Source organism: Alligator mississippiensis, chromosome 5 (assembly GCF_030867095.1).
Source record: "Alligator mississippiensis isolate rAllMis1 chromosome 5, rAllMis1, whole genome shotgun sequence".
Classification (NCBI taxonomy): Eukaryota; Metazoa; Chordata; order Crocodylia; family Alligatoridae; genus Alligator; species Alligator mississippiensis.
Window position 1 is genome coordinate 155995534 of NC_081828.1, and position 15838 is coordinate 156011371.

The window sequence follows — 15838 nt, forward strand, 5'->3', positions numbered from 1 at the left end:
GATCAATGTCAAAGCCGCAGTGGGAGAAGGGAACCCCTGGAAAAATCTTGGCCTTTGTTCACTTTACATTCTAGGAGCAGCACGTTAAATAATTTCACTTTCTAGGTTGGGGTCTGCAAAAGTAGCTCCAGCCGATAGCTTATTGTGAAATCAAATGACTCATTTCCAACAGCCTCCCTGAGAAGTTGGACCCTGCTTGGCCTTGGTTGAGAAAATGCGTGGAGGTAAGCGCTTCTATCTGCCCTACATTTGGAAATGAGTGGAATGTGCTGCTATCAAAGTAGTTCTTGGAAAGTTTGGGTGACCTTATATTGTGTGTCAATTAAACATTTTGGAAGCAGCCATAGGGGAGAGAAAGCGTTTGAAAAAGTTGGTGATTAAAGTTGATACGTGACATAGTATTTAAAGGAGCTTTCTAGATTTCAGCTGATTTTTTTTTTATCGCAATAAAGTTTTGGCGAGCGGTATGGAAAACCCACGTTATGTGGAAACATTTGTTCAGCGAATCCTGAAGAGTTCTTCCCATTATAAAAATCCTAGCCCTGGAAATATTATGAAACTTGACATTTATGTGTGGAAACAGTAGGTGTCTTCAATCAAATAGATCTACGGCAACTTACACTGGAAATGACAGATAATTTTGATGTTCTTATTGGACTTGAACTGTGGTATAGCTATAGGTGCTTAGTAACTTTCAGCGGTGGTTTTCTTAGTTGCAGCTGGACGTACACAGGGTGGTGAACAGAGTTTAAGTCGTTTGTACAAAGAACTAATTTTGTAATCGCTTAGTTATTTAATTTCATACTAAGTCAGTGTTCGGGTAAGGCTAACTTTAAAATATTCCTCAGATCTCCTCCTTCTCCATCTCTCTGTATGCCCCTTCCCCTCCACGCAGGGCACGTGTTGTGGCTGAAAATTGCTCAAACCATCTCACTTCTGTCCTCGCTATAAATCTATCTAGTCTAGTCTACCCTCGCTATAAGTATGTCCCACGGGTAGTTCAGGAGATTTTTCAGGTTGTTTCTCTTGCTTTTGGCGTCCCACAGGTCTTTTTTGTTTTTATAATCCCCATATGAAAATAAAAAGTGTGGCACTAGGTGAATGAACTGGTTTAGCTGCATGCTTTAGAGCACACGTTGTTGCAAGGTGAGCACAGGAAGTTAAAATCTCGGAATCAAATAGACTCTGTTGAAACATCATTCTCCTCCGGTCAGGGAAACCTAGAAAGAGGCGGATTAGAGTTTCCTGCGGTGCTTGGGAGGGTGTACTGAGCGCAGCCTGGAGGGACTAGGGGAGAGGCCCGGAGGGAGCCTCCCAGAGCAGATCTGGGGGCGCTCCCAGGATCCAGGGTTTGCATCCAAGATGCTGCAGTCCCAGGGCCAGAATCCTGCTCTCCATGAACCTGCCCGCGGAAACCCAGCGATTACAAAGCTGCCTGCCCCGGCGCCCCTTTGGCCCCTTCCTCCGCACACCACTCAGCTGGGGTTCGGCGTATTGGATACAACATTTATTTTTCCTTGTTGTTCCCCTGCCACAGTCAATACTCATCTGAATAAATCAAGGGGACCCCAGCAGCCGTTAAAGCGCCCTCTGGTTACAGATTGTTTACTGGCGGCCTTGCTCAGAGGACGTCTCAAAAACAACCTGGTTTCTTCCAATAACTGTTTATGATTTCACATGCCCGGGCTGAGCGTGTTTGGGAAGGACGAGCCCCGAGCAGCTCAGTGTTTACACCGTGCTGTTGAATCCTGGGGGCAGGTCGAGACCGGATCCCACATCCCAGAACAAGGGAGGGCTTTTCCTCAGCTTCTCTGCTGGGCGTTATTTATTTATTTATTTTTGGTTACATCCTTTTGATTAAATGCTCTAAATCTGCAACTGGAGGCCAATCTGTACAGATAGATGTGTCAGGTTAGAGAGGATATTTATATTTTGCATCAAACCTTTACTTAAAGAAAAGCTTGATGCTCAAAGGACAATAGATAGCTCGCTTTAAATGTTTAATATTCCTGCCCACCCTATATATCTTGGTAAAAAGGGTGCACTAAAAGGCAGATCGATATATTTAATATTGTATTGATATCTTTAGCGCCCTATTGTTGTTGCTGCTCTCCTGAATTAAGGGCTGTAGGAAGATTACAGAGCATCCTAAGGCAGCCTTCTTGCTCTGGACCGCATGGAGTAAATCCTTGAGAACCGGGTGGGTGTCTTTTGTCCTGCTGCATCTCCTGCTCCGGAAACCCTCAGCAAAATATGGTTCTAATCCGAATTAGCAAAGCGGCGTCCAGAATACAAAGGAGATTCCGAGGGTCAGGCCTTTAGGGTTAGGATCAAAATTAAACCTCATCCAAAATATTATAAAGGATAATCCACTGTCAGAGACCAGGATCCTTCTTTCCCCCTCTGGCGCGAAAGAATTTCTAGTAAAGATAAAATGAGTTAGTCATTCGTCACCTTTCTTGGCATAGACGCTGCTCCTAACCCGCCTGATTGAAAGCCGTCTACCTTGGAACAAATCCAGGAAGAAAAGCAACCTGGCACACACACACCCGGGCTTGACAACTGACAGTTCTAATATTAAATAACTCCGCAGTGATCGCATTAATTTTTTTGAGCTGTATAAAAGGTAATCTCCAAGCGTCTACCCCGATGGCGCACACGCTCCCTTGACAGCCTGCGCCGCGATTTACATTTTTGCAAATTGCAATTTGCCAATGTCAGAAATAAAAAGCACATTTTAATTAGCATACAGAATAGCATCCGCTGAGTAACAATGTTGTACCTTTCGCTTTACCCAGGAAATAATAAAAGGTATAAATCATTATTTAACACGATGTGTTTAAAATTTTCAAGCCAGAGTTTGCTGGGGCTGAGCTGTCGTTTTTATTTATTTCTTTTTAGTTTTTAATTTTTAGCCTAACCAATAAACCAGCTTAACGACTCTATTAATGCATCCATTATATTTTCTTAGATCAATAAAGTTTTATTTTGATAGTGCTGTCTGTGTATGCCCTGAATTTAGATTCCCCACGAAATCACCTTTTTACTTGCTTTGATATTTATTAAACTTTATTTGCTTGTTTTTATATACCCCCAGATGGTTTTGCTTATATAAGAAAAAAGAAGAAGATCCTATTTTTCCTCGTCTGGCATAAACACTATTTTTTAGCATTTCTTTAAAAAAAGAAAAAGTCAGGGTTAATCTTCAGGAGATGTTGCTGAGGGTTTGCAATGTAGTAGCGACACACGATGCATGCCAAATTAGTTCAGTTTATCCAAAATTGACCATTATCTTTTATAGTTAAGAATCAAGTGAACATTATTAGTTTTACTCCACTGGGTTTGATGGTGCTAGTTACTATTTGCCTTGGCCTTGTTAGCGATTAAAGAAAGCACAGATAATACACAGCCTAGCTGAGTTCATGATCTAGACTGAGTGCTTTGACCATCAAAGCTCATTCTTATAAACAAAACAGGGAAGGGCAGAGATCTGGGCTCCAATGGCAAGTTATACGTGACTAAGAAACTTGCCTTCGCCTGACACCAGGCAGCCTGACAAACTCTAAAATCCAATCCCTGCCCGGCAGATCTTTTGCTACAAAAGGCAGATATTCGGTTAAAATCCGCTTTATTCCTCCTATCAGCCCCTACTCTCTTTTTTTCCCCCCTGATTTCTTGGCGGTAGTAATTAAAGAAAGGAAACACTGCGTTTGTGCTCACATTATTAAGGCTGACCAGGATTGCACATCTTTTTATGCTCCTTTTTATTTTCTTCCCCCCCACCACCTTAATCAATTTTTTCAAAGGTCGGTGGGTTTTTTTACAAAACAGCTTTGGAAAGTTTTCCACCGCTTCTCTTCTATTCCGTAAGGCTTTTAGGTTTGCAAGCACTTTCTATTTGGCAAATGCAAAACAAACACGCGGCAAGAGCGGACTTCCCCGGAGTAATTTTTATACCTGATTTGTGCAGAGAAATGTATTTGGAACGTGGAGCGCGGGGTTACATTTCATTTTATTTAGATCTGTATTTATAATGTTAAGCCTATTGATAATAGCCTTCCTGTATACTGGCCAATAAAATGGTTCCTTATATGGTATTAATTTTGTTAGCATGATATGGCTCTCCTAGGAATCTGATAAGGGTTTGTCCATCACACATTAACACATTGTGGTCTCTGTCGACCTGGGGGAGTGCAAACAATATTCCAGGGGGAACAGTGGGGGGAAATCTCCCTGGGCTGCTGGATCAGCCCCCCTATCATTAAGCCCCGCTTAGCAGTCAGGAGTCTGCGGTGGGATGGAGCTCCTGCGATAACATTGGGAAAATAGGAAGCCTTTCCATAAAGGTTTTATGGGCACTGCGAAGTTGTAACAACCTCTACCAGGCTACACGGCGTCTCCAGCTGACAAGGGGAAACCTTGGGAGGCCCCGTCTGACTCGACCGCCTATGGCAGGCACCACTGGTGTCCCGCTGTCTCGTGTCCATTGCAAAATAACTTGTCGGGGTGGGGTGTCAGAACAGGGAAGAGGGTCCTCTTCGCGTGGGCAAACACGGCGGGATTAACCCACGTGAGGCCTGACAGATCAATAGGTTGGAGGGGAAATGGCCGGGGCGCTGTTGACGCTGCTATTCTCGCCCTGTGCTCCGGGCTCCTTTGAAAGCCAAGGGTAAGCGGCTGCAGAGCGGAGGGTCAGCGATCCGCCTTGGGCAGAGGGGAAGGCGGCGGGTGGCTGGACACACTCCTCCTTGGCCGGGCAGGGCAGGGCAGGGCTGGGCTGGGCTGGGCTGGCTGGGGGAGCCGGGTGTCAGTCTTCGGGGGGGGGGGGGGGGGGGGGGGGGGGCTGCTTCGGATGTATATCCCAAGCGATGACTGTGTGGGAGCCTCCCGAGGCAGCCGGGCCCTTGCTGCTCTGACCCGAGCAGCACCTCTGTGCAGTAAACAGAGGAGCCATCTCCCTTGCAAAAACCTGGATAAATCCCAAGCAGCCCCAGACTTTGTACATTAAAAAAAAAAAATGGCCAGCCTTTCTCCGGGCTAGCGACATGGCTCCAAAGTAGCAGAATCCAGAGAGGATGGCAGCGTGAGCCATTCATTACAAAATCCATCTCTCCCTCTGTCTGCGTGCCTGGCTGTCTGTCTGCTGTGTGTCTGCCCTGCCCGACACAGTTCCGCCGTGACTGTACAGCGCTGTCTATGCCTCGCTGTACAGTCGGTGCCTCGCTGATGAAAGAGCCGGTCCGCTTGAATAGATTAAAAGGGAAAATTATTTCCCTAATGGGAAAATTAAAAAAACAATTACCCAAATATAAACAGAGGCATAAGCGAGGGGGGGGGGGGGGAGGGCTTTGGCACCGGGAGACAATCCATTTGAACCCAGGTTTGGCTTCTTTCTCTGACATCCATTTATTTTAAATGAACATCTTTTAAATGTTAATCAGGAAGGGCCCGGCATTAACTAAAGTCTGGGAAGAGGTAATCACAGCGTCAGGTCTCCCATCGTGGCATTACCCCCAGCCCCCCCTTCTCTAGCTATCTCGAGGAAATTGCAAACTCGCTTACAATACTAACTGATGCTTTCTGGCTGCGATAGTACTCTGGAAAGAGCTCGTTCCCGGATACTTTAACGCTACCCACGCCAGATCCGTAGGCAGCTCCAAATGGCCCGCGATAAACAATAACAAATTTGATTTTTGGTTCAAGTAGGCAACCGAGTACAATGGCACGGAGTTGAACCGTGAAAAGCAGGGGCGGGGGCCGGGGCTTTATTAATTTAATCACAGACAGAGACCGTGCAGTGAAGGGAACACGCATTACTTCCGGAAAGCCCAACCGGGGGGAAAGAAGTGACAATAAAAGGTTCGTTTATAAACCGCTTCATCCTAGGTACAATAAACATCAGATTGCTCGGCTATTTTATAGTAGTGCATGTGATAATAGAAGAGCATAAGTTATGGCAAGGCTGAAGTCAGGGACTTTTTTTTTCCTCCCAGCGTGTAAACTCTCCCCCCCCCCTCGCTCTACACACACGTACAGCATATGTAGGTGTGTTATGTAGAAATATATATCACACATTAATATACATATATATTCTAAATTCAGAGGTCGACCTGAGACCAGCTCTGTGCATACGAAACCAAACTGGGAGGGGTTGGTGTTAAGGCCTGGGTTTCCATTGGCTGCAAGCATTTGCCGTGGTGCGGGGGTATCTCTAATCATATTCAGCATGTTTTGCACAAGAAATGTCAGCCAGAAAGGGCTATCTGCTCCCTTCGCCAAATTATTCCACAACAATGTCATGCTCAGAGAGCCCGGCTGCAAACTCTTTTTTGGTAGACTCCTTGATCAGCTCAGGCAGAGGGGAAACAGGAGGAGGAGGAGGAGGAGGAGGAGGAGGCGGCGGCGGAGGCGGCTACTATCCCACCAGTAGTGTCTACCTGCCACAAGCGCCCGATCTGTCCTATGGGCTGCAAAGCTGCGGACTTTTTCCAGTTTTGAGCAAACGCAATGAAGGTACTTCTCAAAGCATGGTCCCCACGTCTCATCACTACATGTCAGGGATGGAGGTCTGGCTAGATCCCCCAAGGTCTTGTCGCATGGAAGAGCCTGAGAGCCAGCAGGCCACCTCCTGCTCCTTTGCTCAAAACATTAAGGAGGAGAACTCCTACTGCCTCTATGACTCAGACAAATGTCCTAAGGGGGCAACTGCCACAGATCTATCTACTTTCCCAAGGCTAAACGCTGAGGTTAGTTCTATGAACAACGTGAGTGGGGTTCCTGTCCCAGGCTACTTCCGCTTGTCTCAAGCCTATGGCACTTCCAAGAGCTACAATACTGGGCAAGTTGGTGCTTCCCAGTTCACACCGCAGCCCCAAGTTCGTTTTGATACGCCTCCATCTTTGCCTTCAGTCCCAGCAGAAGCGGGGAGGAAAGAGAGCGGAGAGGCTTCCCCCACTACCTTGGCTTGTGTCTCCCAGAGGGAGGAAGAGGCGCAGGCTTCGTCTTCGACTGCAGAAGAGCTCTCCCCAGCTCCGTCAGACAGCAGCAAAGCCTCTCCTGAGAAAGAAACCGTAGGTAAGCAAATAAAAAGCAATGAGGATGATCATTGCATCACGAATGCAAAGGAGGATGCGAGCAGCCTGCAGAACTGGCAAGAAGCGCCGCTTAGACCGACCTTGTGAACTCTGTAATATTTGGGCGTGGGGATGTAGTAAAAATTAATGTCCATCCTATAGTTTAAAATCCTTGATGGCTCCGCTCTGGGCAACCCTAGCCTGCATGCGGCTTAAACCTATAGAAAACCCCGCTCAGTCTGCCCTAGTGATGCGAAGGTGCCTACCAGATAACAGAGATGTTTGTAAAGCATCCAAAATAAGCAATAGGCAGTGCCAATAAATAAACCTATTAACGCGGTAAGTTGTATTTTACGATCCAGAATGCTTTTCGAAATAACAGGCGCGTTGAAATGTTCCTTCTATGAACTGCTATCAAATTAGACTGATGAATGCACTACCACTAGCCCGCCACGTCTCCAGCAGATAACAGGCTGGTTATTTATTTTTGATTCTAACCCCCGAGGCAAAAATAAAACCCTGGTGGGCCAGGCTGTTAGACTTCCCAGTGGCTCGTCTCTTGCCTTTTCTTTGCTTTTTTAAAAAGATATAGTCATTATGTTGCCCCATTGAAAAAAAAAAATATAGAGAGATATACTCTTCACTACCAAATCAATGCTGCCTCATTGCCAGCCCGGCTCAGCCCTGTCAGCAAGCCGCCTGCAGGAAATTTTAACTCGCTTAGGAAATAGTCGTGAGAGGAAGCTGGGGAGAAGCGTGCTGGGAAGGCGGAGGAAGGTAAGGCAGGGGCCAGAGCTGCAGCTCGCCCTGTTTCTCCCCTCTCCAAAGTCCCCTGGCAAAGGGTGGCCCCGCGGTGAGCTGGCTGGAGCAGGTGCTTGCAAAAGCAAAAGCAAAAGCGCAAGGAAAAGAGCAGCTAAAAGGGTAGGAGCAGCGTCGGAGAGGCCGATGAGAAGGCACTTTCCCTGGATTAGCTGAGCAGGGCGCGGCCCCGCTGCCATTGTGCGCAGGAGGAAGGTGGAAGTAGAGAGCCGAGCTCGCCGGGCGGCCGAGGCTGGCGCTCCAGCGCAGGGGTCGAGGTGCCTTGCGGGGCTCCCTCCCAGCCCCGACCCCTGCACCGCGACCCGGGGGCGCCGGCTGAGGAGCCCGGCTGCTCGGCCTCGCCTCAGCTCGTAACGTCCCTCTTTTGCTCTCTTGAAACTAGGCAATGCAAAAGGAGAAAATGCAGCAAACTGGCTGACCGCAAAAAGCGGCAGAAAGAAGCGGTGCCCTTATACCAAGCATCAAACTCTCGAGCTGGAAAAGGAGTTTCTGTTCAATATGTACCTGACTCGTGAGCGTCGCCTAGAGATCAGCCGTACAGTCCACCTCACAGACAGACAAGTTAAAATCTGGTTTCAGAACCGCAGAATGAAACTGAAGAAAATGAACAGAGAGAATAGGATTCGGGAGCTCACAGCCAACTTTAATTTTTCTTGATGAACCCATAAACACGTTTTTACGGTTTAAAGAGCCAGTATCATTTTCCTAGGCTTTAGTAATCCGCACCTGTATGGATTAAGGATTTTATACATTCTCAGTATGTCCATAACCTCTTTATAGCTATTTCTGGGGGAAAGAGCCATAAAATCGTGCTCAAAATGCCATGTATGTACCGCCCTCGGTCCATTAAAGCTTCCTCGCTCTTATTGTTCTTTTAGTTCTTGAAAGACAGAAATATTATTTCGAGAGCTACAAATAGTTTTTCCCCCCTCTCTCTCCCCAAAATGTAAACAATCCCAGTTAAAGGCACAATACAATGTTCAATGATAGAAGGGATGTCTGGGCTGTATTTAGCTGAATAATGCATTATTGAAGCCTTGGCTATCTCCTCTATAAGAGAAGCTTAGCTTTTCTTGCAAAAAAAAAAAAAAAAAAAAAAAAATCAGGGTTTACAATAATGAAACGCAGGCATGCTTTAAAACGGAGGGCTTCGTGGGGACTGGGGTGAAAAGCGATTTTCTTTTCTTTTCCCTTTTCCTCCCTTTTATCTTCTTTTCTAAAAAAAAAAAAATCAATATTACAGCTTTAAAATTGGCCAGGAAAATGAAATCTCTTCTCTTTAAGGATACAAAAGGTCTCGTGTTACTTCTGGACTAAATTATTACACTTACCTCTAAATTTCTCTCTCCCTTTCTGGTTGTAGATATTTACTTAATGTAGTTTTGCTTAAATTTGTGGGATTAGTGGATTTTTGTCTATGAAGTACGTTACCGTTGGTAACGCGTGACAAGCACACAACAATTCGCCCTGTCTTGAGAAAAAATAGTCACTTTTTCTCACTAAGTTCATCGAGAAGTGTCTATGGCGAACATCAGAAGGATTTTCTGAGCCAGAGTTGAAGGTAGCGAGGGAGAATATGTCGTCTTTCCTTTATACTGTGAAGCTACATGCATTAAAAGGGTCAAACGTGGAGGTGCAAAGAAAAAAAAGAGGGGAAAACATTATAAATACAGATATGTATAAATGTCTATTATTAAAATGCCGAAACTGTTTTAAGCAAATGCATTCTATCGTTATTATAAATGTTAGTTCTAGCTATATCTAGTTCTTACCTTAAATCGGAATAAATTAATATTGTAATGCTGCTGTGCGTGAAAAGACGATGTTTATGTTCTCATAGAAGAATAAAAGACGTGGAATGAATCCTTTTAATTTTACCTCTTTTTGTGACTGTTTATCCTCAGGTTCTACTTTATGTCTTCGAGAACTTTTTACAACAGGCATAGTTGCCTTACCCCCCTGCAATTACTTTAGGAATCTATTTAAATATTACCTAGACGGTCGTAATTTGTCTGGGCCATATAGCAATGGTGCTGTAAGGTTTGTCGGCTTTTGTTCAGTTTTATGACTTGCTAGTATATCTGGATTGTTGCTGTCTTGGACGAGTGGTTTCAGTTGAGTGAGGAGCTGCACAGACAGAGGAAGCAAATGACTATTTCTTGAGCGTAGGGGATTGATTTTTTTTTAATCAAACACCTTTCACCGGGCTGAGATCTTTTAACTGCAGAAGACTGTGGGGGGAAAAAAATCTAGCTTTCCAAGGGCTCGGGAGAAATCGTAAAGGTGAGCACATGGAAATGAGGGGCTGGAGGTCTTGCTCTTCTTCTCCAACAGCTTCTAGCCGTGTTTGCCCACTCGAGCGCTCAGCCCCTCTCTACCTGGCTGCATGTGAACGGCTTGTTTCCGAACAGCTCTCTGCCTCCCTGCTGCATGCGGGGCTAAGGGACTCTTGCAGAAAAGCAACACAAAATCTAGGGCTCGGATAAGGGCTCCGGCTAACGCTTCCTTGGGGGAGGGGGGCGGGGAAGGGGCCGGGAGGGAATAGACTTTGAACCCGGGCTTATGGCGAGTCTTTAGCTTTTTATGATGTACCATTACCGCGCACGGCCTTTCTTCCCTTTTCCATTTGCATGGAGCACTTCTCAGGGGGGAGGGAAGGAGCCAGACCCACAGGAGACCCCCTCCCCCCCCCGGCTGGAGCAGCACTGTGTGCTAGTGCCGGCGGCGGGTGCGGGGCGGCGGGGGCTGCGGTCACGTCTCTGGTTTTATCTTTGTAGCGGGATCCCTGCCTGCAGAGCCGGCTGCGGGGAGCGCAGTGCTCAGAGCGCCGAGAACTGCTGTGTGGTTTAGGTAGTTTCATGTTGTTGGGGCTCCACCTTTCTCTCTACAGCACGAAACTGCCTTAATTACTTCAGTTGAAATCGTCACCAGGTATGCTAGTGCGGGGTGGCTTCTTCCCGAAGAAACCCTAAGGCTCGAGCGCTCGGTAGGCGTCAAGTCCCAAAGCCATTGTGTGTCCTTCTGCCGCGGAGGAGCCCGGGCCTCTCCCGCGAGCGCGCCGCGCAGCCAAGGGGACCATGGTGGCCAGCTCGTCAAGGTTAGCTGGCTCGGAAGCCGGGCTGCCGGCTTAGGGGGCTCGCCTATCTCGCCGGGGCTCCATTCAAGGTCAGGTGCGCTCTACCCGGTGCCCCCGGGGGCCCGGGGACCTCGCTATGGGGCTGGAGGGAGATGCTGAATGCCTGCTAGGGAGATGCTTGCTACCTTCCTGAACTGACTCCTTGCCACGCAGAAGCACCCGGAGGCTGCGATCGGCCGCAGGCACGGGCTTTGCTCGGACCTGATTTTGCAGGGGGAGGGAGGTGGGGGGGCGCGGTAATCGGAGCCTTGCTTTCGGGGCTCTGAGGATCCGGCCCCGCTCCGGGTCCCCCCTAGACTCCCAGCCGCTTCCCCGGCCCCCGCGCCCTGGCCCCCGCGGAGCTCGCCGGAGGTGAGGGGGGGGGACCCAGAGGTGATTTAAAATAGGCGAAGCCCCCACGGTTCGCCTCCAGCTCACAAGGCCTCGGTTACGATCATTATTACAGTGTGTCCAGGAGCCGACATTCCTTTGAGGCTGCACGAGCAACAGCGACCTCTCTGGGTCTTGAGCAGGGAAGCCGGCGCTGCCTTTTGTGTGCCCAGACCCAACAGGCATGGAAGGGAGCCTGCAGCCCTGGTTAGCTCATGTGCCCCACACTTATCGCTAGCATAAGTGAGCAAGACCCCTCCTGGCTGGAAGCACCCGGGAAGCGCTGGGGAACGGAATATCCTTTCATTAGCTTGGTCCTGCTGGGCTCATTCGTTGTGTGAAACTTCTCCGAGCTCCCATGGGCGGCAGTGAATAAAACTCGTTTGGGAACTGGATTTTCACTGGTGATCTGGACTTGCTCTAACTGGTTCCTTATCCAAAGGCAAGCAGAGTCAAACCCTGCCCTGGCACGGCAGGCTGATCTGTGTGTGTGTGTGTGTGTGTGTGTGTGTGTGTGTGTGTGTGCGCGCGCGCGCGCACGCTCATGGTTGTCTCACCGTGTGTCTGTGCGTACCCCTGGGTGTACGCATGGAGAATCCGGCTCTCTCTCTAGGTCTGCCTGTGCTTTATTTCGGTGCGGAGCGTGTCATTCCAACTGTTGACCCTTTATCCCGCCTTCTCCTGTATTCTCTTTTTTTCTCCCCTAATTATTATTATTTAATATCTAGAACGGGTGAGTTCACAATCAGGGTTTGCAAGGAGTCCTGGCCCACGCGATCCTGAGTCCCAGCTCACTAAGACTCCTACTCCCCTACAGACTCCCAGCCCCACATCAAGGTTCAGTGGTGTATTTGTAGGGCAGCTGCCTTTGCTTTTGCCTTCAATTACAAGTAGCAACTTCCTTCCTGGGTGCACAATCTTATTGCTCCAGGGCACTTGCCTGTTGTGATAGTCCCGGCCTGGTGGATGGAACCATTTTCTTTTTCATGGCTGCAAATAAAAAAGAAAAACAAATCTTCCTGATTAAATAAGCCGATAAAATACTCCAAATTTTGTTATAACACACACACACACATGCATATTTGTGGTGTCTCGAGCCCAGGCCGGTAAACGAGCGTGGTTCTTAAATGTTGCAAACTCTCTTGCTGTAAATAATAATCTCCATCGCCTAATTAGACGAATTGCAAACGGATTATAGAAAAAACTCGCCGTGGAAGGAAAACAAGCGAGAGGCACATACTGAGTACGAGCATTCCTGATCGCTGGACAATAATGCTATTTATTTGCCTTATTTTTAATTCCAGATGGCTTTAAACCCCTCCACGCCGCTTGAATCTTGGCATCTGGGGGTTTTTTTCGGGGTGTATGAAAACCAACTCCCTTCGTTTTAATGCTAGCGTTATAGCTATGAACAGGAGGATTGTTAGTTTTGGTAAGCGACCCAAAAACGGGAAACGAAGCGCGTTGCAAGTTCCGAACCCAAAGCCTAACGCAAACATCCAGGGCTCCTGCAGTCCAGGAGCCCCACTTCGCCACAGCTGACTCTTAATAATACATACAAGTGACGTCGAGTTCCGTCTTTCCAGGAAAGAAATACAATGATATTTTTCTATGACGGCATGTCAGTGCGAAGGCCACCGACTAGCTGGCACACAGCTTTATTTGTATTTTAAAAATAAATAAAATAAACTGGATGGAGCATAACGGACCGCCCTTCAACTGGTATGTCTGTGGGTGTTTGATTTGGGATTTTTTTTTTTTAATCCTAACTGCAGGGTCTGGAACTAGAGTTGCGACTGGTTCTTGTAATCTCCGATTAGGAGAGGCAATGTTGCAAAAAAAAAAAAAAAAAAAAGGCTCTGTGAGATTTCGGAGGAAGCTGTTGGGAAGACATGAAAAGGAAAAAAGAAGAGAGGGAGACAGAATGGGGGGAGAGCAAATAGGAACGCAAAGCTAATGAGAAACACACTTTTACATGCACGTGATTTTAATTATTACACGCTTTGCTGGGCTGTAGTTGGAATAAGGTTTTTCAGAGCAATTGAGAGGTTTCCGGAGATCGTTGGTGTTGATTTTTTTTTTAATACCCCTTCCCCCTTCGTTGCCCGGAGCCCGCCGCGTCAGCGGAGCAAATGATGAAGCCAATTGTCATATTTTTTTCTCCCTCTCGAAATGTTGGGCCAGAAGTTTAATCCCTAGCACTGGACTTGATCTGGGGGTGCCGTAGCACTTTGGTGCTTGAGAGCTGTAACCCTCCGCTCCGGGTCGGCGCTTTCCCAGCCCCGGATCCTGCAGGCATTTAAATAACTATATTTGCACCTCTGGATCGGAGTCATGTAAAGGTGGGCCCGTGTGCGAGGGCAGCCGGGCGCCTCCGGCAGCCAGCGGCACAGCGGTTCTTCCCCCTGCGGCTTGGCTGCTTGTTTAAGAATAAATCGTCCCGATCCACGCTTCCCCTTCTTCTTCTCCCGCTCCGGCTCTGATCGCATTTTAGCCACGCATAATGCCGGGGGTAGGATCTAGCTGTCGCGTCCTGGGTGGACCTGGGAGGCGAACAGGCTCGGGAGTCCTGGAAGCGGATCCAAAGAGCTTTCGAACAATCTGCCCGGCCAAGCCAGCACTGGCGCGGCTCTGCCCAAGTCGATGCGACTTCTCTCCCTTTAATTATGCATAGCCCGGGATATTTTTGTGCTCCGAGGGTTTTAATAGCACTGGCATTGACAGTGCTCCAGGAGTGCGTCCGATGGCTCCTTTCCTCTCTCCCCAGCTCCGATCCCCGGAGCTGCACGTTCTGCCCAGTGCTCCCAGCATCGGCCACACGCAGCCATCACCCGTGGACCAGATCAGATGAGGAGAAGGACTTGATTTTATTTTTTTCTGGAGGCAGAGAGATTCTCGCCGGGACTTTCCATGGGACGGACCCGGGGCCTGGAGGGCGCTCTGCGGTGCTGGGGGAGAAGCGGTGGCCGCGGAAAGTCCGAGATGCCGGACTCGCTGGTGTCTATACACACGCAATGGCAATATCGATTCAAAATGCGTCTCGGCGCGGCCCGGGTCCGCGTGGGGAGGACACGCCACGCAGAGCCGTCTCGGGAAGGGGATCTGCTGGCTGTGACTTCTCGCTGCCAGCCCGGCTTTAGCTCTGAACTCAGCGGAACCGTCTTATTTACAGTCACTTCCCAAACTAAACACAATAGTATAATTTAACCTTTGGAAGCACTCGTAAATTTTTACTGCTGTGAAACACAGCGATGCAAATGAACACGCTCGTAGTTACTGACTTAATAACAACCCCGTGGCTCCTGCAACAATAACTCCTTATGAAATATAATAAATATAGATTTAAATACAGTACGCCGCCACTGCTATTTTGCTTTCTTTATGGCTTCAATTATTGTATAATTTTATGTGAAGGTCTCCGATCACCGGGATTTCGCAGGGAACGCGCCCCACTGATGGGATGATTAATTGTGATATAAAATAGTCCGCTTAAAAAGGGGGAGTCCTACCGAATCCGATCTTTTAATCTCCGCTGGCCACAATTAAAACAAACTTTATCGTACCCCTCCAATACCCCTTTGCATAAAAACATATGGCTGCGCTATAAAAATTATGACTGGAAAACACTGACCCATTAATAGCCTGCGGACTGATTTATACTTTATTGTTCTGCTGCCCAAGCACGTGACTGCGGCAGCCAATGGGCTGACAGGCAGCCTTCAACTTATTAGGTGACTGTACTTCTTCGCAAGGACCAAGTTGTTACATGAAATCTGCAGTTTCATAATTTCGGCCGGTGCCGCTCCGTGTGTGTCGTATGGCCATGTCGACGTCAGGGACCCTCAGCAATTATTACGTGGACTCGTTCCTCATTCACGAGAGCGAAGACCTGGTGCCGTCCAGATATGCCTCTGCTCCACTGGCCCAGCCACCGAGACAGCCCGCCCTGAGCGAGCACCCCGAATTCGCCCCCTGCAGTTTTCAATCCAAAACTTCAGTCTTTAGCACGTCCTGGAGCCCCGTGCACCCGCCGAGCGCCGGGAACGTGCCCACTGTGTACCACCCGTATGTGCATCACCAGGCACCAATGGCAGCGCCTGACGGCAGGTACATGCGGTCGTGGCTGGAGCCCATGCCGGCCTCGCTGTCCTTCCCCGGGTTACCTTCCAGCAGGCATTACGGCATTAAACCTGAACCGCTGGCGGCCAGAAGGGGTGACTGTACCACGTTTGACACTCACACTCTGTCTCTGTCTGACTATGCTTGTGGTTCTCCTCCAGCTGATAGGGATAAGCAAAGCCACGAAGGTGCGTTCTCGGAAAGCAACGGAGAAAGCGAGCCCAGCGGAGAGAAACCCCAGCTGGATCCAAGTAAGTGCGCCCTGGGCTGCAGGGCTCCGGGCTGGCCGCAGGGAGGTGGCCAGCTTCTGGCCGGCGCTGCA

The 15838-nt window shown here is 48.5% G+C and overlaps 3 protein-coding genes and 1 long non-coding RNA gene across 4 annotated transcripts in view; 3 read left to right on the plus strand and 1 right to left on the minus strand.

Annotated features, from left to right (window-relative positions):
• Positions 1-15838, plus strand: part of HOXA7 (homeobox A7) — a 27206-nt gene continuing 11368 nt past the window's right edge. Inside the window, exon 1 of the mRNA XM_006265363.3 lies at positions 1-224. The gene's annotated coding sequence lies outside the window, so the exon portion shown is untranslated. The remainder of the gene's footprint in view (positions 225-15838) is intronic.
• HOXA10 (homeobox A10) lies at positions 4878-9769 on the plus strand. Its single transcript, XM_006265365.4, has 2 exons — positions 4878-7074; positions 8275-9769. Exons 1-2 carry the CDS (start codon positions 6243-6245, stop codon positions 8547-8549), a joined length of 1107 nt encoding a protein of 368 aa, XP_006265427.2. The 5' UTR covers positions 4878-6242; the 3' UTR covers positions 8550-9769.
• On the minus strand, positions 8971-13796 carry LOC132250912 (uncharacterized). Its single transcript, XR_009462612.1, has 2 exons — positions 13717-13796; positions 8971-12387 (listed from the first exon to the last, which is right to left on the minus strand). It is a non-coding gene; the product is annotated as an uncharacterized LOC132250912 (long non-coding RNA).
• HOXA9 (homeobox A9) overlaps positions 13780-15838 on the plus strand; it is a 4175-nt gene continuing 2116 nt past the window's right edge. The window contains exon 1 of the mRNA XM_006265364.4: positions 13780-15767. Coding sequence (XP_006265426.1) covers positions 15215-15767 — 553 coding nt within the window. The 5' untranslated portion in view covers positions 13780-15214. The remainder of the gene's footprint in view (positions 15768-15838) is intronic.

Bases quoted from the DNA above. Each gene is read 5' to 3' on its own strand.
- HOXA10 (XM_006265365.4), top strand. From the start codon at position 6,243: ATGTCAGCCAGAAAGGGCTATCTGCTCCCTTCGCCAAATTATTCCACA. The intron at 7,075-8,274 runs GTAAGCAAATAA...TCTTGAAACTAG, and splicing joins TCCTGAGAAAGAAACCGTAG to GCAATGCAAAAGGAGAAAAT.